Here is a 25,036-nt window from a genome sequence, read left to right on the forward strand (position 1 = left end):
GTAACAGCACTCCACAGATGTTACAAATTCAAAATTCAGTACTTGATATTTCCCCCCTTATGTCGAATATTTAACCCTGCTTTTCATGCTTGGTTATTCATTAACATTCTGCAAACAAAGTGTTATTTATTTGCCTGTATGCTTCAGATTAGAATAGCTTATTTTTTTTCCAAAATGGAAAAGCATCTATTGCTTTATATGTTATTATTGATTCCTGCCTTTGGATCATCAGACTTTTTGATAGCACATTTGAGAAACATCAAGGTAAGTAATCAGCCATATGTGGGGCTCCCATTCTTCATAGATTATCTTCCTGCGATTTATCAGCTTTTGGAGAGCTCATACCGTGCGGTCACTAGGAGCTTCGTGTTTGCTGGTTTCGGCAAACACAAGATCAGGCCTGGGATTCAATGCTTCAGGCACTTTACCTATAACCAGCCCTGGTTTTGAATCAGCTTTGAAGAAGATCGCCTATTTATCTTGTTAAAGGCATCACTTTCCTCCATTTCCTTTCCCTGTCATCATCACCTAAACGTAGCGGTAAATATTTTAGTGGTCCTGTATTTAGTTGCCTAAAACAATAGGTGCTGCTACAGAACTGACTATAGCACCTGCAAAGCAATACAAAATGCCAGTGAAAAGATGCCTCTGAAATGTTGAAAAGCAGAGATGCAAAGTGGCACGCAGATGAACCTGTCCACTACCCAAATCACATCACAGGAATTTTCTCCAAAGATTTATGCAGTGGTGTAACATGGAACATAGCTCTTTCCCTAGAAGGTGCCGTGCTATTTTTGACTAGTTTGCTGAGTAAGGCAGTGCTTGCTGATTTTCTGCCTAACTTTATTCTATTAAGTTGCAGGCTACTCTTCTTCACTACAATACGTAACTACATCCCATGAAGAGTTACAGAGGCAAACCTCTTTAGGGAGCACTGTAGGTCAGCAGACAGAACAGGACAAAGTGATTTACAGCCAGTTACCGTTGACTAGGTTATGGTCTTTGCTGAGTCTTTTAAAAGAAGTAAGGCACCAAATAGCTCTTTGAAAATCGGGACAATAACATCTGTAATTTTTTGAAATCAGCGTGAGGTTTATAGCTGCAAATTAGAAATGCCACAGATTCTTATTGTTTAACCATTAGGTTGCCCAGATATGACGTGGTAGCTTTTTCTTCCTGATTACTGTACTATATCTGTTGGTATTTCTTCTAATGGTAAAGCCTTTCTTTCGCGCTGTATCCATCTGTACATGCAAAACACTACAGAAAACAATGTTGATTCGTCTCCCAGTTACATCACATATTTTATACAAATGTAATTGTGTTGAAATGGAGGAGATGATTGCTACATAGTGTGAGGTTACCCTCAGTCCCAGTCCCTATTTTAGCTCCCTTGAACAGGTGATACACCAGTGATGAAGTGATGGGCAGTGAAGTATGGCTGGAACTGTCTGGTACGCAGCTGCTGATCTTCACGCTGTCAATGCTACTTTTAAAGTCTTAGTCAGATAGACACAACTGGCAGATCCAAGCCTGTTGAAAATTGCATGAAAATCCAAATCAAAATGCTTTAAGCTCACTCGTACATTTTGTTCCTGTGTACACAGCTAACAAGGCTGGTATTTTTGTTTTCCTGGGTTAAAAACTACCACTAGGACTACTTATTCAAAGCATAGGTAGCAATGATACTGCCTTTTTTATATGACCCCCTCACTCTATCTGACAGTAGAGAAACTCTTACATAGGTCATATGGAAATGTAGTTTTCGCAGCTTAATTGCACTGTGGTCTTTTTCCGCAATTTCCATTTAGATCACTTGGGATGATGGGCTCTGTAATGTTGCTGTCAATTTGGAAGTCATTTTAATTCCTTAACTTCTCCTGTGTACATAGGGACATATGCGAGTACCTCTTCAGTGTTGTGAATTCCTGGAGGTCACTCCAAGTTAACCCTTTGCCACATCTTTTAGTTATGCAGTGTTTTGGTTTCCCAAACTGTGAAATCAGGACTTCTTTCAGCAAGTAGTGTACTTTGAACTCTCTTTCCCTTCCCTGTTTCCTTAGGAGCTCAAATTTCCTTTTTTTCCTCTACTTTTCTCTCCAGTTTCTATATATTGTTTGCATCTATATACTTTACTGTTGCCATAACAGATCAGAACAAAATCAGAATTTGTCACTGTTACTGAACTGAAAAAAAATTATAGTAGCGGGTACACTAGTAAATATGTGGAATACTATAGAAATATTTTATCAAATAACTCTAATTACACAAGTCATGGGATATTAAAATTTCAGTTTGTTCTAGAATTGCATAAAGTGTAGTGTATTTTTCATAGGACACTATCACTTTCTGCCCACATGGGTTAAAATCACGTTGATATTAGTGAAGTTTCTGTCTACATCCAAGTGACTCATTAAGAATGTAAAGAATCAACTCAAGTGCAAAACCACTAATACCTTTCACTGAAAGAACTTTGTGTATTTTCTTTTTCAAAGATAATGGCAAAGTGCTCCCAAGATTAGTTACACAACCAGACCAAAACACTTTCAAAACTGCCATAAGACCCATAGCTCTGATGCAGCACATGCAACAACAGTTACTCTGTACAAAATAAACACAGATATCTCTCTTAATTTAGAAGACCATAGTAAAAATTGCAGAATTTATCTGTATTATTACTATAGAACAGATTTTTTGTTGTTGTTGTTGTTCTGAAGCTGCTTGTAAGTCCACTTGAAGGAAGAGCTTGTACAAAACAAACTTATGTTTCAGAGAATTCCAGGTTTTCAGTTCCCAGGATCAATACCATAGTTTGTGTTTTACAAAGGGAAATCATTAACTGTATTGGCAAGACAGATGCATCTTCTTTGGTGATGCAGTTTGCAAGAGGAAGAAAGTATCTTTCATTAGCCTGACAGATATGGTCAGAAAAAAGAGAGCCTATCAGTCTAATAAGAGATCTGCCTGTTGATCTAGTATCAAGCATCACGTCTCTCTGCAAATCTTGCCTCATGAGCGGTGTTAAAACACTGCGATGATAACTGTACTGCTTGCTTTGGTGTTCAGAAAGCTGGAACAGGAACCATTGGATTGAACCAAGCATGGAGAAAAAAAGAGTAGAAAAATGGAGGTTGAGTCCATTCTAACAAAAACTACTTATGAGAGCCAGAATCATAAATATGCCTTGAATGCACTGCTCAGCTAGAGCTACTTGCATTTTCTCTGCCCCTCTGTTTCTGCCAAGTAGAAGTATGGTTATTCCATGCAGTGTGGAGCAACTTTACCAGGCAGATGTGCCAGGCAGACTTCCCCACCACCATGTCAAGGTGCTCCTGAAAGGTTAGAGCTGAGTTTTCAAATCACCTCCACTAAGGAATAGGTGTATAATCAGAAAGGAGAAACAAAAAAGCTAGGGCTACGGAGAAAGAAGAAGTAGGGTCAGTAGGGAAGATAATTTCAGTTTTGGAAAGGAAGAATTTGAAAGGTAGGTGCTCTTCACAGACGCGAAAAAAAACCCACGTATGTTTGTGAAACAGGAGAGAGGTACCCACAAAAATCACCAACGTGGAGATAACAGTTTGAAATATAAATGTAGAGATAAAGTACACTGAGACTTTTTGGCCAGAAAGACTCTCACAGAACCTGAGAAGCCTTGCCCAAATCCTTGCATTTCCAAGGATTTTGTATATTATCTTGAGAAAAACAAACAAAGCCCTCTGTGCCTCAGTTTCCCACCTATAAAACTCCTAGATAGAAAATTTACCATGATGACAAAAGTCTTAAATGTACCCAAGGCGTGGTATCTGGTTGGATATCTCTGTGTATTGCCCCTCTGATTGATGGGCCATGTAAACATGAAAAGCCAACTTTGCGCAACATGTAATCCATGGGGCTCTTAAAGCCAAAAGAGATAAGGAGTTTGCTGTTGAACTTACAGGAATTCACTTTGAAACAGCGGTTTTTCCCTGACTTACGCAAGCCACTATTTTAACATGAAATCATATATAGTATTTTTGTAGAGCTGTTATTCTGGGAGCAAATACACTAAAAAAAAAGAAAAGTCTAGTTGTCTCTCTCTTTGCATTCAAAAATGAAGAGCGACTACTAGATTAATACTAAATAATACTAAATTATTATTATTATTATTATTATTATTATTATTATTATTATTAATTATTTTAAATGCAGTCTTCCATAGTGGCCACCTCTCCTCTCTGTGAACATGTTGAATTACCATCTTATGTGTTCACGTTAGAATGAGGCCGGTGGGCTGAGTCAGTAGAAATGCAGGAGCAAATCTGAAAGAGTTTAAGGATGGATCTGCCTGATAATTTGGATATGTGTGTAACTGGAACAAGTGTGCAAACTGTTTTTTATGCTTTGATACAAGTCCCTTTCTCCCAAAGGAGTATGAAAAGACCAAAAATATACCAAGGAACCTGAAAATGGTAAGTCTCAAGAACAAAATGTTACCCTCAGGACTTGAAAGACGTTCAGTTTTTACTTAGATGACAACATGCAGCCAAACCATTCTCAAGAAAGCAATATTAAGCAGATTTTAGTGCGTGTTCTTTAGTCTCAGGGACATTTTAAATATAAATGACACTGTGCATTCAAACCTTTCCCCCACCTCATTTCTCAGGCTGTCCGTAATTATTTTTCAGCTGAAAGGAGAAAACTTCTTAAGTGTCACTTGAGCAAAATACAAAATCAGCAATGTTCAAAATTTAGCTTAGCTTTCAAACCCACAGTATTTAAGGTGCACTAATATCAAATCACAGCCAAAAGGTTCACCGGGGCTGGGAATGATATAAGCAAAATAATTATGCCCGCTCTGAATGCATTACTTGCTCCTTCTTCAGACTTCTGCTGGATCTTCATCTGGAACCAGACCCAATTTTTACATCTTCAAAATTACATGCAATGTATTGCAATGATGAAAGAATGAATCTGGCTTCATTTTACTGTTAAGGACCTTTCTCAGGCCTATTTCCTCTTGGACAATTTCTTTTGACTTGGAAGCAGAAAACAACTGAGAAGGTGCTAATTAATTTATTTCTAAATGCAGCTTTCCTGCCTTAGTCATGAGCATTTTTTTCTCTGTTTTTTTCTCTTTGCAGAAGCGAAGTGCTGATAATGACTTGGTGAGTAGTCTTCCTTTTTATGAAAGATTCAAATAATAGTGAGAAGAAGATATTTATTGTGCTTATAGCATGTTCCTGTGAGCCCAGTCTGAGCAAACTGGTATTTCTGAGTATGTGCGAGTATGAGTAGCCCAGACTTGCTTGTTTTAGGCAATAGGACAATGTTAACTGTTCCAAGCTCGGATGGAAATTCCTGCAGAGAAAAAGAGAGCGAACAAATGATTTTTAACCTCATGGTATATTTTAATAAATAGCAAAACTGTTTGAAGCCACATCTGCATCTCTGACATAAATCCATTTTATGTTATTTTAATTATTTCTAAGGAAGGTGTGAAATCTGATCTGAGACTGCTTCTGCTTGGCAGCTGGACTCCACTTCAGCAATGCTTAACTGCCTTGACTGTTTGGAGACCTACTTAATCAGCTAGCCTGAGATCAGGTCTAGCATACAAATCACAAAGTTTCTTCCAGTGATGGTTTTGCTGCAAGCGGCAAACCTTGTTGCTGCACAGTTGCCTGAGGAATCATTTCTGTTGTTACCTATGCTTTTATAGCTATAAAATGCTGCGTCTGAGCATTCAAGGAAAGTAAATATTGCCCTACTCATTTCCTTGCTTAAGAAGAATGAGCCCCAGTTGTCATTTGACCATGAGAAAATTGAAAATAACATAAAACAGAATTTGGAGTCCATCTGGAATTGTTTATATCCCTTTGTAACACGGGATCCAAGCGATCTTGGACCTGCTTCAAGAGTCATCTACCCAGCTGATAATAGCAGTCACTAATATACCAAGGCAGCTGTACATTGCTGTGCTGTCTCTCTTTGACTAGCCATAAACAAACGTCAGTCTCAATAAAAACCACTTCTTATAATGGCAACGCCTCCTCTGCTGGTAACATTTTGTTAAATAAGCTATGGTTATGATTCATGGAATAGCACCAGGATGGAAATATTACAGATACCTAAGGATACACAGCTGTGCCCCAATCCTTATGAGCATGATTAGTTCTTTTATCTGTTGGAATGATAAAATGCCCTACAGTGATTTCTTTTCAAAAATGTCATTCTGGCTGATTAAAAGACATCAGTGTAACAGTTCTTTTGTCATTTTTCAATCTACAGGTTGTCAATGGTATAGAAATCAATAGCATGAAAATTGATAGTAAAGTAACTTCCCGATTTGCTCACAATGTCATCACCAGTGAAGCTATCAATCGTGGAAATGTGCACAAAGAAGTCATCTTTGATGTTGAGCTCCCTAAGACAGCCTTCATTACCAACTTCAGCATGTGTGTGGTATCTACAATATTGTTAGAGTAAACTAGAAATCTCTGTGAATGTAACTGGGAGAAATTGAACTAGAGTGTTTAAGTTTACTTTGTTATCTGACAGATTTCTAAATGTCTCCAGGGCAATTACTCAGTATTATTAACTAAACATGTGAGGTACTTGGGGATATTCAAGCATTGGTACATTTACAGAAAAGATGACCAATACATCATCCTCGTGCTCCTAAGGGAATGGGGGATCCTCTCTGGGGATCCATTCACATTTTTATAAATACCACTTACTTTCCTCTGGTGTTACCAGACCAGAAATGTTCCATTACCTAATTTCATTGATGACATTATAGCTTAATTTATCTCTTCATTTTAGAATCATATTTGACTATAACAGCCAAAAGTAGAAAAAAGACAAATGTAGAGAATAATTGCCTCTACTTCCTGTATCTTTAGTTGGAATTATGTGCAGTTTTCATGCCATTGTAAGGCTTATCTCATTTAGTTCAGACATCTCCATCTCTGCTAGTCACACTAAGCCTGTTTTATTTTCAGTGAAAAGAAACAGTCACTTTTAGGATGTAATTAATCTACTTTAGGCTAGAACTTTGATTTTAGGATGACTTCAATCTCATATGAAAAATGCTTGTTTAATAGTGCCAAGGCTAAGAAAGAAATACTCAGATGTAGACAGCTACATTTGGACAGATGAGTCTCATCTAGAGAGTCATCTTGCTGTTACATAAAACAAAATGACCAAGCTGCTAAAATATAGGAATTTGGCAGGTATAAATAGTGTCACTATGAGACCAGTTTTGATTTAATTAATTTTCAGGATAAGAATTATTTTAGGTTCTCTAAAGTACTGGCTACAGTACTTTACAGCTCTTTGTTTCAGCTGAACTCACAAAGAAGGCTAGCTGGTTTCTGCTTTGTAGAAAGTGCTCAAATCCTGGCAATACTGGGTTCCCAAAAGTCCATTTTTAGCAAACCAGTCATAAGCAGAAAATTGCCTGTTATAAATTTTGATATATTGATGCAAGGCATTCAACTAAACTAGGTATTTATTCTGGCTCTAGGACAATTGATGGTGTCACATACCCTGGAACCATAAAGGAAAAAGAAGTTGCAAAGAAGCAGTATGAGAAAGCTGTTTCACAGGGACAAACTGCTGGTCTTGTCAAGTAAGAATGCGATCTTGCATGGTAATATCTTGCTGTGGCATATTTCTGAAGTTTATGTTTTACAGGTGCAAGAACAATGGTTAAGTTATTGAGTTATGGTAGGATAAATTATAAAAAAGGAGATACAACTTCTGACAATCGGGGCTGTGTCTGCAGTTATGGAAAGACTCTGCAACTCTTACTGATTGTGTATGATCTGCTCCTGTGATTAAGCACACTGGGCAACCTGAATAAGTTCTGTGATGTTTGAGCATAGGTTTAGCAATAGATCAAAAAATCACATCTTTGTTACACTCCTCTATAAATATTATACCGCATCAAGCCCCCCAAGCAGTAAATATTGCGGAAGAGAATAAAGATACTATTTTTTCTTATCCACCTAACAAATATAGGGCTTCGGGAAGAAAGACAGAAAAATTCACAGTCTCAGTCAACATTGCAGCAGGCAGTAAAGTCACTTTTGAACTCACATATGAGGAGCTGCTAAAGCGCCAATTTGGAAAATATGAGATGTTCATCAAAGTAAAACCGAAGCAGCTTGTCAGAAATTTTGAGGTAAGTGGCAAATTGTATCAAATGTGGTTCTTCATCTTAAGAGATTACAAGATTCTGTATGTCTGTGGAGAGTAGAATACGATGGTCATTCCCATCGGCACACGGATGAGGTAAAGATTCACAATTATATTGCTAATGAACTGGAAGGCTCCACCAGTAAGTTTTATTGCAGGTTTTTGTTAATAAGCCTGAGACCCGGTTCAGCTACTACACTTCTAAAAGAAACATATACTGAAGCCTGAAAAAGCTGTTAAGATGCCTTGGGGCAGAATAAGAGACTAATAGCTCTTTCATAAATGCCTTCATAGCATAACATATACCTTTCTCATACCACCATGAAACTATATCAAGTGAAATTACAGGAATACATGTATCACATTCTAGAATACTGTGGCTTGTGTGTTCCAAACTTGTCTTTGATTGCTCCTATCTGCCCTGCTAAAACCCAGCTGTAGGGCAAAGTGTTTTTCCTTTGAAAATGCTATGTTATAATCGTTACAAAACACAGCATAAGTGAGAGTTTTTGAAGTATTATTTAAAACACATGATGAAAGACATGTTAAAATATAGGTTGAAGTTGGGCATGGCTTACAGCTAATGATTGGGTCCTATTTCTGAAAGTCTTGAGTATCTATTTGACGTTTGACGAAATTCCAGTAACTAATTTTCAAACAACTTATATTTCTATAGATATTTTGCTGTTTTTAATTTTGTTTTTAATCTCTACCTACAAAAAGGTATGTGGTGTTCGGTTAACGTCATGTCTAATAGATTAGCAGGTTTGGATTTCCATTTTGAATTACAAAAGTAATTTTCTTTTGCTTTAAAGAAAATCTCTATTTCACAGCTATAGTTACCTGATGATCCTCCTGTAAATGGCTATCTTGGGATATTTCACACTAATCAATAACAGTGAAATTTCAATTAATATTTCAGATTGAAGTAAATATCTTTGAGCCCCAAGGAATCAGTGAGCTGGAAGCAGAAGGAACATTCATCACCAATGACTTACAAAGTACCATTAGAAAAACTTTTTCAGGGAAAAAGGTACAATAATTAATGGCATTCATAATTTATTATATAAATAGCGATGTTGGTGCAAAAGTACTGTATTGGCTAATAATAGAAGTGGGAGGGAAAGGAAAGAAGAAAGAAAAACAAACAGAAAATGCAGTAAAGCTTTGTCTGTATCAATGAGCTCTGAATGCTAAGCTAGTGAACTTAAGGCCATCTCTCTTCTGTTCAGAAGCCACATAGCTGTATTAGCCTGATGCTGTACCTGAGCTAATAGTCTTCGTCCCTCAGCAATAGCTACAAGCCTGGATACCCATTGGAATATTCTTACAGAAGAACTATGTCAGTAACAGACAGTTTTCTCGAGTATAGAGGTGGTAAGAGAAGTCGTAAGGCGTAGACTGCCTAACAGCCCTGTCAAAGGTATCTCAGGCTGGAGGGCTGAACCAAGGAAGATTGGCAAGGAAAGATATGAACAGAGCTCTATGTAGCAGCCTTCATACTTCACATCTCAGGAAGTTGCCTATCAATAACTATATAAATAAGTATGAATACAAGCTAATATCTCACCTGAGGAAACAGATTATTCTCATTTCTTTGAATATAAATATACTCGTGTCTTTGTGTTCTGTAGAAAGTTTTCAGCTATTAATACTCACGTCTAATGAAGTTTTCCCCCCCCGCAGGGTTATGTCTCTTTCAAACCTACTCTTGATCAACAGCGAACCTGTGCAAATTGCTCACAGTCTCTCTTGGATGGAGATCTTATGGTAAAATACGATGTGAAGAGAACAGCTCCAGATAATTTGCAGGTAAATTCGACAGCTGATGATTTTGAACTGTTGGATAGCTTAGCATGCATATTAACTATCAGGGAGCAGTGGGCACTGGCTGTTCCCTAGAGGATGGGAAGCCAAGTGTGATAATATACCTGCTGGCAAGGCCAGAGCCTCTCCACTTGTGGACTAACACAGCAGTACCTCAGCAAGGCAGACCCAGAGATTGTAGTCAGATTCAGCCAAGAATTCAGCTCATCAAGCAAGTTTGTGGTGATGAGGTGTGAGGTCAAGCCAGGAATGCAAAATGTTGAGTCAAGGTCAGGATCAGGTCCAGCGACAGTAATCAGGTCAGACAGTCCAGTGGTTTCCAGGCAAATCTTTAGTGATGATGGAGCTTCAAGGTACAGCTGGGAAGTCAGTCTGCAAGTCGGGATCCAGATCAGTGGGGTCCATGGCAAGGAACAGGTGTGGCTGTAGCATAGCTAGAGGCAGGTATTTCTGTAATGTAGCTCAGGCAGAGACTGATGGCCCAAACCTGAACTTACATGAATCTGTGCAGCCCATGGGCAGAGAATGCTGGCCCCACGTAAGGCTGGTCAGGGTAATGAAGGCCTATTAGTGCACTCAGGGCCTAGACACTAAATGAAGGCCATTTTTGTCTGCCCATTTTACCTTTACAGTATGCTGAAGCCATTCTTTTTACATGTTATCTTTATTTTTCAGATCGTCAATGGCTACTTTGTACACTTCTTTGCACCGACAAATCTTCCAAAGTTGTCCAAGAATGTTGTTTTTGTAATAGATATTAGTGGCTCAATGTCTGGAAGAGAAATACAACAGGTAAGTTACTACATTAGTGTAAAATCCCAGTGGAATGGCTGCTAATGAGGTGGAGGAGATATGACAACCTCAGCAGAACATGTTGCTGAAGCTATAGCAGATGTTTTTGTGCTGTAATCTTGCTGATGCTCACTACCAAAAGTATTAGTTTGAAGTCTTAACATAGAACAAAATTCTGTACGTTTAGGTTATATTTTACTTTTTATGTATTTTATTATTTCAAAATTCTGGGGTGAAATCTTTTCAGAGGGTTATCTCACGTGTGCTGGACAATTCCAAAATTAAAACGTGCATACAGTATTTCGTGCATTATCTATGTTGTTCATTCTGTCTCCTCTGGGAAGCAACTACTCTTTTCATAGTTAAGACTCTTCATTCTAATGTAGTGTTCAGAACTTTCAATTTTTGGTTCTGCATTGAAATCGCTACACTTGCTTGCTTATGATTTCCTTCACCAACCTGCAGCAATCCTTTCCCAACCTTTTCAATTTGCCATACCAACTTACATCAATCTAAGCAATGATATGTGATGCGAGACATGATTTCCCCTCAGCTACACAGATTTACGAGATGTAATTGCAGCTTGCTGATTTCACTAGGGTTACTCTAAAAAGTAGACACAAGGACTAGCAAGGACTGAATCAAACTCAGAATTTGTAAAAAAAAAGGAGAGAGCTTTTTCTGAGATTAATCATATAAAAGCTGTAAACATCCATTTATTGCCATTTGAACCTATACTAGTTTAATCCATTTAAATCTCTGCTTTATAGACAAGAGAAGCACTTCTGAAAATCTTAGATGATATTAAAGATGACGACTTCTTCAATTTCATACTGTTTGGTAGTGAAGTACACACTTGGAGAGAGACTTTAATCAAGGCCACTCCTGAGAATTTGGATGAAGCAAGGAAGTTTGTTCGGGACATTGACACTGAAGGCAGTAAGTACTTCACTGGACTTGCAAATAGGTAGGGTTGCTAAGTTAATTTACCAGTTCAGAACACACTACTACACTTTTTGTCCAAGAATTAAGGGTTGTTTAAGAAGTATTTACAGTGCTTGGGGTTCTGTCCTTCAGAAAAAGAACTGAGCAGCAGAAAAGTTTTAAGAAGAAGCCACATCACCCATTCCTGAATAGTGTACGTGAATTTACCAAACAGAGGGGTCCCTATTAAAGAGGATTAGAAATTAATGGATGTATCACTTGGATTCTTCCACTCACATTCTAAAACACCAGACAATTTTGAAGTGTGTTTTTAGGAATGAGGTCAAATTTTCTAATCACTGACATAGTTCAGTGTAAGTGTCCCTGAGGCTGCCTGTGGTGTTCATCCATGCCATGGGGAAAGGGATGGAAAGGAACTTCCAGCACACGCAGCTTTAGAACATACTCCAAGGTACATTTGCTTACAGTGTGGACAGGCCTTATGCCTTCTGTATATCATCCTCCATAGATCCCCTCTTCCTTATGGCAGCATCAAGTGGGCAGCTCTGACAGGTGCTAGGTTCCTTCCTAAAAGGCCTCAACACTGTCTGCCACATAAGCAGTAGGATGTGACAGGCCAGATCTTGAGAGCAACCAGGCGGTAAAATAGATCAATTTACTCATCTCACAGGAAGCTGTAGTTTCTTGGGCAAGTGGGAAGCATCTCAGATTTGTTAGATCTAATACAACAGACAGGGTAAGGACTTGTGCTGGAGAGCAGCACTTTGTTATGAGGTATCCTGCTGTGAGATCAGATTAAGCATATTGTGCTAAGGTACAAGCACCCTAAATGAGTTGCAGTTTAAATCTCAGCAAAGAACTTCCGGTGACTACAAGCAGTACTATATCCTGCAACATAATCAGAAAAAGCGTATCTTCCACACTACAGAGTGATGACAGTCATAGAATCAATAGGGTTGGAAGAGACCTCTGGAGATCATCTAGTCCAACCCCCCCTGCTCAAGCAGGGTCACCTAGAGCATGTTAGACAGGGTTGCAGCAACAAGGACCTCCCCCCCCCCCTTACGGAAGCCCAGGCTCAAACCAGGGACCTTTAAGATCTTCAGTCTAACACTCTCCCAGCTGAGCTAGTCTTGGAAGCTGTTAATGACCAGCTTCCCCTAAAGAGACTCCACCTCTAACAGACCTCAGTAACAATGTACATATGATGTATGGCTTCTGCCTGCTAGCTGCACAAAGGCTGGTCACAATTTCATCTTTTACTACATGACATCTATTTTTCCTTATATTTCCAAAGCTAAACTGCTTTTATATCTAACCATTCCCCTGCTTGCAAACCAAAATCTTTCATCTTCATATTGTAATGTGCTCTCATTGGTTTCCAGTGAAAAAGGTTCTAAATTTGACCATCTGTGTTGAAACCAAATTTCTGTGTCTACCTGACAGTGACGAATTTACATGGTGGTTTAATGAGGGGAATTGATATGCTGAATGCTGCTCATGAAGGAAACCTTGTGCCCAAGAGAAGCGCTTCTATAATTATCATGTTAACAGATGGCCAACCAAATGTAGGTAAGTTCCTGTTCGATGAAATAATAAAATGAATGAGTTAGACTAAGGAAAAATGCTCAGTTAAAATTGGCCACTATCTTTGACTTATGGAGGCAGGGGCCTGATTTTTTTTTTTTTCATAATTTAGGTGCCACTACACCAACATCATAACACTAAAACAAGTCTCTGATAATGCCTCTTAAAAATCTAAATATCACTCTACACATTTCACTTAATGGTATGTGTATCTATTTATGAAAACAATTGGAAAAACAAGTGTAAAGCTCTTATTTTTTTCTTGTTTAATACAGGCGTATCAAACACCCAGGAAATTCAAACACTTGTGAAAAAAGCCATTGAAGGAAAATATCCCTTATACAACCTTGGTTTTGGCTATGGTGTTGACTATAACTTCCTGGAGAAGATGGCACTGGAGAATAAAGGACTGGCCCGCCGGATTTATCCTGATTCTGATGCAGCTTTACAACTTCAGGTACAAAAATCATCATTTAAATTAGGTTAGATCTATATTAATTCAGATATTAATGCAGATAATTATGGAGACATTTTTATTTTGAAATAATCAAAAAGACCAGAGCGTAATCTGGTACTGAGACACTCAGAGTCTGCTGTAATCAGAACATTCGTTGCATTTAGTAGTCGTCTTCTCTTATATAAGCAAAAACTGGAATAACCATAAAAGGGAGACACCCTAGTCTATGGAAGAGGGTTAAAAATTTCGTGTAGGATGACACAAGGCATGATTCCAAAGGGCTCCTTGGTGTCTGCCACATCTTTCAATGCAGATAAGCAAAATTGGTAAAGTCACTATGTCTCCCATACCTCACAGACCATGTAGTTAATGTCATGTCAAGAGAAGAGAAAGGTGGCAGAGCTTAAAGACTCTAGATACTTGGTCTTTAGGGACCTACCACAAGCAGGTGTATCTTGTCATACTTCTGAAGCATTCTATGTTTGTATATGGAATAACACTAGGTACAGGCAGTACAAATCAAAAATCAACTCTGTAGAGTTGGCTTGTCTCATTCCATTGCCATCCATTGGAAAAATGACCAAAGAATTTGGATACTAGGCTTCACTGCAAGCTCTGCCTAGTCTCCTTTGGCTTATGCTACCATTTCAGTCTCTGTAGGGAACAGGTCTAGAAACTTACTTTTATCAAATGTGGGGGAAGTTTGGGACTTCTCTGATGCAACTGATCATCAGTACTGATGTAAGCCATCATCCACAGCACATCATTCTTGGATATTTTTCCCCCTTCTCATAGAGAATGTGAAGAGTTTGTATGTCCTTTCTCATTTGCATTGTTTATATATTTTTAGGCTTTTACTCTCTGAGATTTAACTGGCTATTTACTTATTTCTTCTAAAATGCACTTTCAGTTTTGGTTGTTGAGATAGCAAGATGTTCCTAGACGGAGGTTTAACTATGAATTAAAGAAACAGCTGCTATTTAAATATTTTCCCTTTTTTAAATCCTGTAGGGTTTTTATGATGAGGTGTCCAATCCCATGCTCATGGATGTGGAGTTAAACTACCCAGAAAATGAAATAACTGACCTAACTAAAAACAGTTTTAAGCATTTCTATGATGGATCTGAGATTGTGGTGGCTGGGCGCTTTCTAGACCATAACCAGAACAGCCTGACTGTAGATGTGAGAGGTGAAGGTGTAAGTATGGATTTCTTTAACTGATTAAGGTATTTCCTTGCTATGCAAAATGTCTGAATGTTTAAGAATTCAAAGCTCTTTTGCAATACTTGCAAAAAAATGTTTACGGTTGTGCCGTTATCTCAGTGGAAGGCTGTATTACTGTGTACGTGACAAAGCAAATGCATCAAAGGCATTACTTTTAAAGATCTAAGCTACTCGCCTAAGTCACACAGTTATGCTAGGATCAGTCTGGAACAACTTCGTACAGTATGACTGAATTAGCTTTGCTAACAGATTATTTTTTCAGTTTGATCTCCAAATACTCTACCTGGCTCTTTCCGGAACCAAATGTTCAGTTTTTGTAGGAAATAGTTTTTACTGGGTAGGAGAAATTGATGGAAAAATACCCTCCTCTCAAAAGTAGAGCTCTTACTTCTAATATGAACCAAGCAGTCTAAATCTTCAGATATCCTAGTTTTCAAGAATCTCAACACAAAAATATTATTTCCATATAGAGAATCATATTATCATAAATACTATGAAATGCATACATGCACTGTGGTGTATTTATTAAATACATGACATTAGATGTATTTCAAACACAAATGCTGTATTATCAGTATGTTAGCCAGCATACCTGCTTGTGCTCTAACATGTTCCTGTATAAAATAGGCATTATAATCAAAGTACCTTAAATCCTAGCTAGCCAAATTCTAATGAATCAAAATGCCACATGTATTTTGAAACTGCATGACGTCCCATAGCGTACACTTTGCAGAAGCTACAGAACAAAGATACTGATACAACATTGAAAATTTCTTGGGTGAATGCTTACACCTGAGTAGTATCAGAACATTCTTCAATTTAGAAAGGTTTTCAAATGTGAAGGTCTTGAGTTTGGAATACTTGGCAAGTCCCTGAATACTTATGATGCATAGAGGTTTCCTTATTTCTAACAGCCTAATGATGCCCTGTCATTTACTACACAACAAGATGCTGAACAAACGGCTAAAGCTTTCCAAGAGCAAGAATACATATTTGGGGATTACATTGAAAGGCTGTGGGCTTATCTCACCATTGAACAGCTACTGGAAAAACGGTAATTACATCTAGAATAACATTTTTTATGAAAGGATTAGGCAGTTTTGAATGCTGCAGCTTCTAAGATGTGAACATGCAATTCAGAACTGCTTCCCTGTTTTTACCCATCATCACACTAAGGTGCAAATAAGAAGTGCAAAAGAAAGGTAATAAAAATCTCCCAACCTCTTCTCCTCCCTACTTCAGTAATCCCTTTTCAATTTGCAAAACAAACAATTTTAAATTATTGCAAATAGCTAGCATAGTTTTCCCTGCATTCTGAGTATCTAGCAGAATCAGAACTGCTCTTAGAATGCTGCAGAGAAGTGACTTCAGTTTTAAGAAAGACATTTAATCCAGAATTCATTGAGTGATTTAGCAATCACTGACGCTAGGGGTTTCTCCCTACATACAGCATTTCAGCTACAGGAGAAGAAAAGGAGAATCTTACAGCCGAAGCCCTGGATCTCTCACTAAAATACAAGTTTGTAACGCCACTGACATCCATGGTGGTAACAAAGCCAGAAGACTATGATAATCAAGCTGGGATTGCTGATAAACCCACTGAAGGTATAGGCATTTTCATAGTTTTACTATATTAGAGAAGCCAGGTGTTCCTTCGATGTTCCACTACAGCAAGGCTGTTATGTGGGGCACAGTTTTAAATACATATCTGAAAAATTTACTTTCTAAACCTTGCACATGTATGGTTTATACAAGATTACTTTTCACCATAAGCCTCACTTCTACCACATTATCCTTCATTACTAACTCACACATGCAAAATACTGTAAATACAAAGTCAGTGTATATAAAAATAAGTATATAAGATATTAAATCAAAAAGCCAAGAAACATTTCTAATCTAATATTCAGTTTAATTCACATCACTTTCTTCTTCATTTTTCAACATATATTAGCTTAGGGCTAAATGTAGTAATATCTTTATACATCAAAAGATTATATCTGTAAAAAACACGGTATTTACGTACATTGCAGAAAGGAAAGTAATTCTGTTGAAACTGCACAGTCCTTTGGTACTTTGGCAAATTATTAACTACTTTCTTAGTAAATCACTGTTTATGTTTGGTCTGTATATGTCCAGTTTTATCAGTAGGAAAATATGGGATTGTAAAATACTGAAGAGACAAGGCTGAATCATCAAACAGTATTTAAAATTTTGAGAATACCTGTTAATAGTGTTACAATCCCTGCTATTTAATCATGTGACTGAAACTTTAAATTTCTCTTTTTCTTTTTAAAAATTTCTTATCCATCCATGGTAACAGCTGAAGGTATGTATGTTTCTTATTAATTTTACCTTATATTTTTACTGGTTAGAGATGGGTTTCATATAAATTTATTTGATTTAACATATTAATTTCGTAATAGTCTAGGTGAACGAATCGAGAGTGTGTTATGATTACATCATTAAAACCTTTTCAGACAGATAATCTTGTGAATAAGATTTTTTCAATGTTAAAAGGCTCTTCCTGCCTCTAAAAGCTGCAGTGTGCTGGCATCACAACATTCAGACCCAGTACGACAGAGTTACTTTCCGGGACTAGTCCCACTGACTCCCGGATAACTGTGTGGAGGAGATTCTCCATAGAGAGGTCGTTGCTCTCACAAGGAGAGCGATTGTTGCTTTTTCAGCACAAAGCCCCTCTTCAGACACTGCTCCATGGTTTCAGAAGTAAAAAGAGCAGAAGGCTAGAAAACTGTAAGAATAGGTGGGTGAGTTTTACTCACTTTCCAGTAGTACAGTTCAGAATAAAATGACACAAAGCAATGAGAGTAGGATGAGGTGATCCTGTTCCCTTAGAGATCGCTGGGCACAAAGCAAATCTCATGCCTTTTGAGAAGCAACAATTTTGCTGAAAGGTAGGGGTCTGCATTATGCCTGTTCATGATGCAGTGTTGATTTCATTCACAGTTTGCTTTGCTGCAGTAAAAAAACTAAATAAGTGGGTTTGACTAAGTTTGACTTTTTCAAATATCTAGAAGTTTATACATAATTGCAAGATTTAGGGATTATTTTGGGGTGGGAGGGTTGGTCTGAAAGGAAGAAAGAGTAAGTGGGAAAGACTGTTGTTTATTCTTTCTAGACTTTAAAATAATGTACTGTTTTATTTATAGCAAGCGCTTCCCCAGCCGTTCACTATGGTAAGTATGTTTGAGTTTCTGAATAAAGCAGCATCTGTCAAAAGAAATTGATTCAGACAACTGAAATGACTGGAGAGAGACAAACTGCTTCATTTGGCTTTACAATTGTATTTAACAAATGATACCAAATTGTGCTGAAGGCTAAAGGCATCCTTAAAAATTGAAGAATACCAGATTGGAAAAAAAAATCAGCTAAACAGCTTTTAATGAGTAAATGCCAGCTGATCAAACTGCCATCTTTCCTGAAACCTGTTTTCTAGATACAGGGCATGGACTTAAATGTGGATCTTCCTGGGGATTATACATATAGCCCAGGACTGTGGTGGCAGCATCTCTCGCTAAGTTAACATTTTCAGCTACGTATATGGAAAGAAGAGAGTGAGACAGAAATTGATTCTTCAGATTGCTGCTTGGGCCTTTCCTGGAAGTGGGAGGGCCAAGTTTTTGTTCTGGAGATTAGTGCCTCTCTCCCTCTCTTCCCACCTCTCTCCCCCTCTTCCCCCCCTCTTCCTCCTCCCCTCCGTCCCCCTCGTTTTCTCAAAAATCTTTGAAAAGTCTCAGGTTCAATCTGGCAAAAAGAAATATCAAAACTTGAGAAGTTTCCACTGAATAATGGTGTTGCATTTCTAACTAGACTTTCCGATAAAAATCTGAGATGTTTGCATTCCTAGAGATATATTTTTTTGCTTTGTGCAAACCCTCAAAGCACTCCAATATACAAAGAAATCTGTATCCAGAAACTTTTGCTTCATTTAAAAAGAGCACACACTGCCATTCCATGGACTATATGCTTTAAAACTAGGATAGAATTAGCAATTTAGCCATCATATTAACTTGCTGACATCCTACATGTATGGTGCAGATAGTTTGTTGTTTGATGTTAGTTTCTCTAACAATTTTTGTTCTTCATTCCCCACAGCTCTGTCACCATCTTACATACATGCATCAAGTCCTCCATGGTATACTAGTGGTGAGTTAATTTTGAATAGTTTGAATTATATCTGCTTAGAAGGAAAACTGAAGAGGGTATTTAAGACTAAATTGCACTCTTATCAATCTTCTAGAAATTCCTTTCCACAAAAGCAGTCATTTTTGCTACCAATAGTCTACTATTTTAATTTTAATACATATATGTGTGTATGTATATATATATATATATACATACACACACACGTATACATGTATATTTGTACATGTATATAAGAGAACCTAGTCACTGAGATCACTTATGATCATTTTCTTAGTCCTCCTCCCCATTGCTAGGCTTTGTAATAGTAACTGCCTATTCTCTGTCCAAATAGATTTCCTGCCTTCACCAATACTTTCAATGCCCTCAGAGATAAGCACTTAAAATACTTACCCATCCCGAATCCACAAACCAAATTTTGAAGTGGTCAAGAATCACAGAATGTGTGTCGCAGACCATGATGGGAAGAAGGGTATTCTTCACTTCGGGGAGGTGGTAGCAGCTTCATTGAGACCTCACCACTCTTTTAGAGGATGGACTTGTGTTGTGACCAGCTGCTGCTGGGCTCCAGCATGGGCAGATTGACTGCCACGGCATTGGTGCTCATGCAGAACTTTGAGCTTGTGTAACACTATGCAAATACTAGTGATTTGCCTTTACAGTTGATGGAGATCCACACTTCATTATACCTGTGCCTCAAAAAGAAGATGCCATTTGTTTCAATATCAATGAAAACCCAGGTGCTGTGTTAAATTTAATAGATGACCCAGTTACAGGTGAGTTTTTCATTTTTAAAATATAGTGTATTAGGATACTTAACTATCTTACATTTAAAGGTCATTTCTCTCTTTATACTGCGTAAGCTATTTTTCCAGCAAAGTTAATAGGAGATACTATAACTGTGGTAGGTAGCATTAGCATGACAGTGTTCTCATTTCTTGGTGCAAAATAAACTCTTCTAACCATGCTTGAAAACCATTGTGAGAGCTGAGAGGTATAGCTTGCTTCGGTGAATGAAAGTAGAAGGATTAAAATAACCTTTAGGTTGCCGTTTCATGGAATATCAGGGAAAGAGAGAGTGATGGCACAAAGACTATTTGTACCCATCACAGAATTTTTGTGCTCTAAGAAATAATCATTTATTTCCAATAAGGTGGTTGTCTTCTTGGTGGAAATCTACAGGACAGCCTCCGTTGCTCTGTTCCTTTACTCTGCTTTGGCACAAACAGGCAAAGTAATTCTGATACACCGTTAAACTTGGATTTCTTTCCTTGAACTGTTGTTAAATTGCCATTGGTTGATCAGGTCCTATCTCTAAAGTCATATTTTACATTTCCTTTTTATATTAGGTATCACAGTCAATGGAGAGCTTATTGGTGATAAGAGACCAAACAATGATTCTAAGATCCAAAATACTTATTTTGGAAAACTTGGCATTATAAATAAGCATCTGGATTTAAGACTGATAGTAACTCCTGAGAAGATCACAATTCAGAATGGTAATAAAAAGACAAGTTTCAGTTGGCTTGGTTCAGTCAACTTGCAACAAGAAGGGTAAGGCTTACAGAAAGAACGTTAAGTTCCTGTATTACTTTCTAGTTTTTTGTTGTTGTTGATCTGTAATATACTTGTAAGATATGTTGTCTGAATATAGAAAAGGAACTGGTTCTTGCTGGGTTCTGTTCTCTGCTTCATTGTATGTGGTACGAATGACTCAGGTAAAGCTAGATTTGGTGTCGTGCTTAGTGCAACAGTGACTAGCAAACCCTTAAGGAATAAATATAGACATAGTATGTAATTTGTCAGAAAAGACAAAATTATGTGTTGCAACCAATCTCCGTTCTAAGACATGGAAATCATGATATTAGAAAATCAGAACGGTTTGTCATATGAGCAGGTATATTTTTTCATAAGGCTTATATTGTAAAAAAATCACTTACACCTGTGCAAAACAAGGTTTTAAGAAAGGAATGAGAGTACCTCTTTCTCCTTTGTGTTTTTGCTGTATACTTGGAACAGAATCATCTTCTCAACGCATGAAACTGCAACAGAAAGATTTTCTTTCCTTTTTTTTTGACAGCCATGTTGATGATATCACTAGCACAATCAGAAGCAAGTTGTCTTTATCCTAGCACTATCCTAGACTGATTAGGAGTTGACCTAGACAGTTCAGGAGTCATCTTATCTGAAAAACAAAGGGAAAAGCTGTCAGGTAGCATCCAAGAAAAGAAGTGATGGCTTTATCAACATTTTTATTAATGAGTATGAATTACTGTACCTAAATGGCACTAAACCCACCTGTAATTAACTATGCTGTTATAGGAGTAGTTTTGGTAAAAACATTTTACTGAAAGATTTAAAAGCAAGGTAGCCTTTTGCAGGATAGTTTGGTTTGAGTCTTGATCTGTCTGTGAACACACAGATTCATACAGACCACGCTAAACAGTGGAGTTTATTTTGAAAGGCTCTGAGAAGCCACGCTTGCTTTTCGGATGTGTTTCCTTTCTCGAGTTCCTTTTCACTGCTGTTAATGCTGTGGAACAAAATGCCCTAAGTCATCTTTTTTTTTCCCCTTCAGTTTAACTTTGATAATTAACAGAAAAAAAAATCTGGTGTTCTCAATGGGCAGTGGTGCCTCCTTTGTTATTGTTTTGCACCAAGTATGGAAGAAACATCCTCTCCACCGGGATTTCTTAGGACTGTATACATTGGACAGTGGTAAACTATCTAAACAGACCCACGGATTATTAGGTATGACTTCAGTTAGCATTTTGCTTTGTATGCTTTTGCATTCCTTGAGACCATGTAATTTGTAGACAAAGTCTTGCATTTAACCTTTCTGCACAGAGATGGGGAATGGAACTGAGATGACACTGAATGCCTGTATTAAGATTTCTGACAAAACATTCTGGGCTAGACTTTATGCAGTATATTTTCTTAAATTCCTCTGCTGCTACATAAATCACTAGTGTCTTTAAATGCCTTTATCTTGCTAAGTCCCATCTCCAGATTATTTGTTTCTTATTACTTCAGCCCTCCAGGCTCTCGGATGGCTTGATCTCTCAGTTCAGCTTACCGCCTTTCTCCTAAGTACAAGCACGCTCAGAAAACGCATTTTTGTTCTTCAGTCAAAATTTATCAAATCTCAGTGCATCCATATAAGAAAAGAATTTGTTAAGGAGTATCTTGATTTTCTAGCACACATTAAAATCACAGAATACCTTGTAGTCTCTAGGGTTTTCCTCACACTAGCTAAGTTATTCCTTATTTCTGATAGAAGGCAAGACTGAAAATGGAGGCATATTTTCTACCCGTGTAGAGGGTTTTATGGTCTTATTCTCTGCTAGAAAATACTATTAGCTTTCACAGATAACAGCCATTTTTTCTTGCCTTTCAATTTTCTCTTACAAAATGAGAGAAGGGCAGCAAACATTCATATTGGGTCAGTAAGTTCACTCACTGTGGAAAATAATGAACTGCTCTGAAGTTACTCTTCTCAAGCCTGGTGTGCACTTCGAGATCTGAGGAGAATAAAACTAAGATATCAGTGGCAGTACCTGTTAGGTCCAAGAATCACAGGGAATACTGTAATAAAACAGAAAAAAAAAAAAAACAGAATAAGATGGAATGTTATTTATGCTTTCTTGCTCTGGTATCTTCAGGTTAAAGGATTTCTCCAAGTATAAAAGTTACTCTGCTACAGTATGAAATGAAAGTACAGTAGCTGATCAAAAAAAGCCCATGTGGCATGTGGTTACAACACATTACAGCAACTCACACCTCTCAGCACTGTTTTCATCTGGTTTGAATTGGCTCTATAATTCATTATGCAAACTGTAGCTGTGCTCATTGCAGCGCTCAAAGTATAAGCAGAATCCTACACCAGCTCCGTTCAGCGATGTGCTCAGCCGGGGCAAAAGCGTGCAAAAGCTAATCCTTCCGGGAACAGGGAAGTTCCTTAGATATGAGACTTACCCAGGCATAATCACGTGCAGTAATTTCAGAGACCTCCCCTATGAGCACAAGCATGAGTGGATAAAACAGCTAAAGATTTGAGAGCTTTAGTACATCCAGCTGAATAGGCATGACACAAAGCGAGGATATGTGGAAACATTTCTGAGAATGGGGGACAAAAAGACTTAATATTCCTGCGCACTCCGAAGTTGGAACATTCATCCAGATTATATGCATAAAACTCTAGTTTATAAAAAGTAAATAATACCATAGGCTTATGTTCAGCCTCACATAAAACTTTGTATTTGCTTGCGCATTCAAAACCATGAGGGAACTTGAAAACAGCAGGGAAATACAGAAATTCCGTTTTTTTTTTGTTTGGTTTTGGTTGTTTGTTTGTTTGAATGCATACAACATGCCTGAAATGATAATATTGGCTTCTAATTTTAGGACAGTTTTTCCACCCCATTGACTTCACCATACTTGAGATTCATCCTGGGTCTGATCCCAAGAAGCCAGATGCCACAATGATTGTTAAAAACAATGAATTGACAGTCACAAGGTAAAAATAATAGTAATTATAATAATAAACCAGGTTCTTAGCACAGATTTGGCAAAGAATACCTTATCACAGTGTAGTTTCTGCTTCAAAACTTATATTACTCTATTTCCTATTTTAGGGGATGGCAGAAGGATTACAGAAAAGACCCTAAGAACGGGATTGATATTCCTTGCTGGTTTGTTCATAACAACGGAGCTGGGCTGATAGATGGTGTTCACACAGACTATATTGTTTCCAGTCTATTTTGAATAACGGCAACTTTTTCTATCATGGGTGTACAGAGTATTTTTCTGAAAGAATAATACTGTTCAGTTTTAAGGAGTGTTAAAATACATAAGCTTACCATGTTTTACAATGCCAACACGTGACAGATTCTTAAAAGACAGTCTTAGTACATGACCAAATCTTGAGTGCTAAATAGCTATTCTGCCTGTATGAGTGAGATATCACTTGTCCCCTAAAATATCATTGTTTTACTGAATTAATTTACTAGTTTTAAAATTTGGATTTATAATTCTACTCTATAAGATATAATAGAAACGTTCTATTCAATTTTAAATTAATAACTGAGTGTCATGAATGATTTAAATAAAAACATCAAAACTTAATGCCTTGTTCCCTTATTCCGGTGGCTATCAGTGTTTTAATGCCAGTTTCACAAACCACAGGATGCCAGATGCATTTTGAAATTCAACACAACAGAAGAGCTGACAGACCATAACACATTTCAGGATAATCCATAAATCTGTAGTACTTAAAACCACATGATGAATGGACTGCATTTTGCTGAGTGCTGGTGTAGTGCTTGAGATGGCTGTTAGCAGTGTGGTTTGAATCGATAATTTTTGTATCTTAACGTTTTAATTTGAATATAACTTTTGAATGGTTCATATCTTTATAAATAATTGAAATACTCCCAACTCCAGCAGCAATTAGTTTTAGGTAGTAGGTAATAGCTGTCTGTCTTGTAGACTTTTTTTTTTCTTTTTAAGAGCTTTTGGACAAATTCCATTACTGTCTTCCAGTAAAATACCGGTCTCCACTCCCATAAAGGAATTTATGTATGTATTTCAAAACAAGAAGTGTCCCGTTTCCTTATATATTCATTTTTTATTAGAAGTCATTAGGGGAATTATGCAAAGCAAGCTATTATTTCTAAAGTAATAATAAGCAGATTTCTGATTTACTTGGAAGAGTTTTATTTTAATCAAATCAGACATAACAAAACAATTTTAGTCTTATATGATAAAGTAGAAAATTTCCCTAGTATTTATAAGACAAGGAGGGAAAGTCAGTGTGTAGGAAACCAGAGTGCACAAAGCACATGGGGAAAGAGGAGTGTA

The 25,036-nt window shown here is 37.4% G+C and overlaps 1 protein-coding gene across 1 annotated transcript; it reads left to right on the forward strand.

Annotated features, from left to right (window-relative positions):
* The first annotated feature begins 174 nt into the window (after positions 1–174).
* Positions 175–23,941, forward strand: LOC146597294 (inter-alpha-trypsin inhibitor heavy chain H3-like). Its single transcript, XM_085302529.1, has 21 exons — positions 175–264; positions 5,121–5,144; positions 6,268–6,434; positions 7,505–7,609; positions 8,002–8,164; positions 9,101–9,211; positions 9,865–9,990; positions 10,681–10,797; positions 11,568–11,736; positions 13,189–13,314; positions 13,605–13,786; positions 14,798–14,983; positions 15,925–16,064; positions 16,461–16,615; positions 18,184–18,210; positions 19,130–19,180; positions 19,840–19,953; positions 20,527–20,731; positions 21,756–21,928; positions 23,582–23,693; positions 23,812–23,941. Exons 1-21 carry the CDS (start codon positions 175–177, stop codon positions 23,939–23,941), a joined length of 2,673 nt encoding a protein of 890 aa, XP_085158655.1.
* The last annotated feature ends 1,095 nt before the right edge of the window (positions 23,942–25,036 follow it).

This window comes from Rhea americana, unplaced genomic scaffold, assembly GCF_003343005.1.
Source record: "Rhea americana isolate MKP2758 unplaced genomic scaffold, rheAme1 scaffold_19, whole genome shotgun sequence".
NCBI classification, from domain to species: Eukaryota; Metazoa; Chordata; class Aves; order Rheiformes; family Rheidae; genus Rhea; species Rhea americana.

Bases quoted from the DNA above. Each gene is read 5' to 3' on its own strand.
- LOC146597294 (XM_085302529.1), top strand. From the start codon at position 175: ATGGAAAAGCATCTATTGCTTTATATGTTATTATTGATTCCTGCCTTT. The intron at 265-5,120 runs GTAAGTAATCAG...TTCTCTTTGCAG, and splicing joins CACATTTGAGAAACATCAAG to AAGCGAAGTGCTGATAATGA. The intron at 14,984-15,924 runs GTAAGTATGGAT...TATTTCTAACAG, and splicing joins TAGATGTGAGAGGTGAAGGT to CCTAATGATGCCCTGTCATT.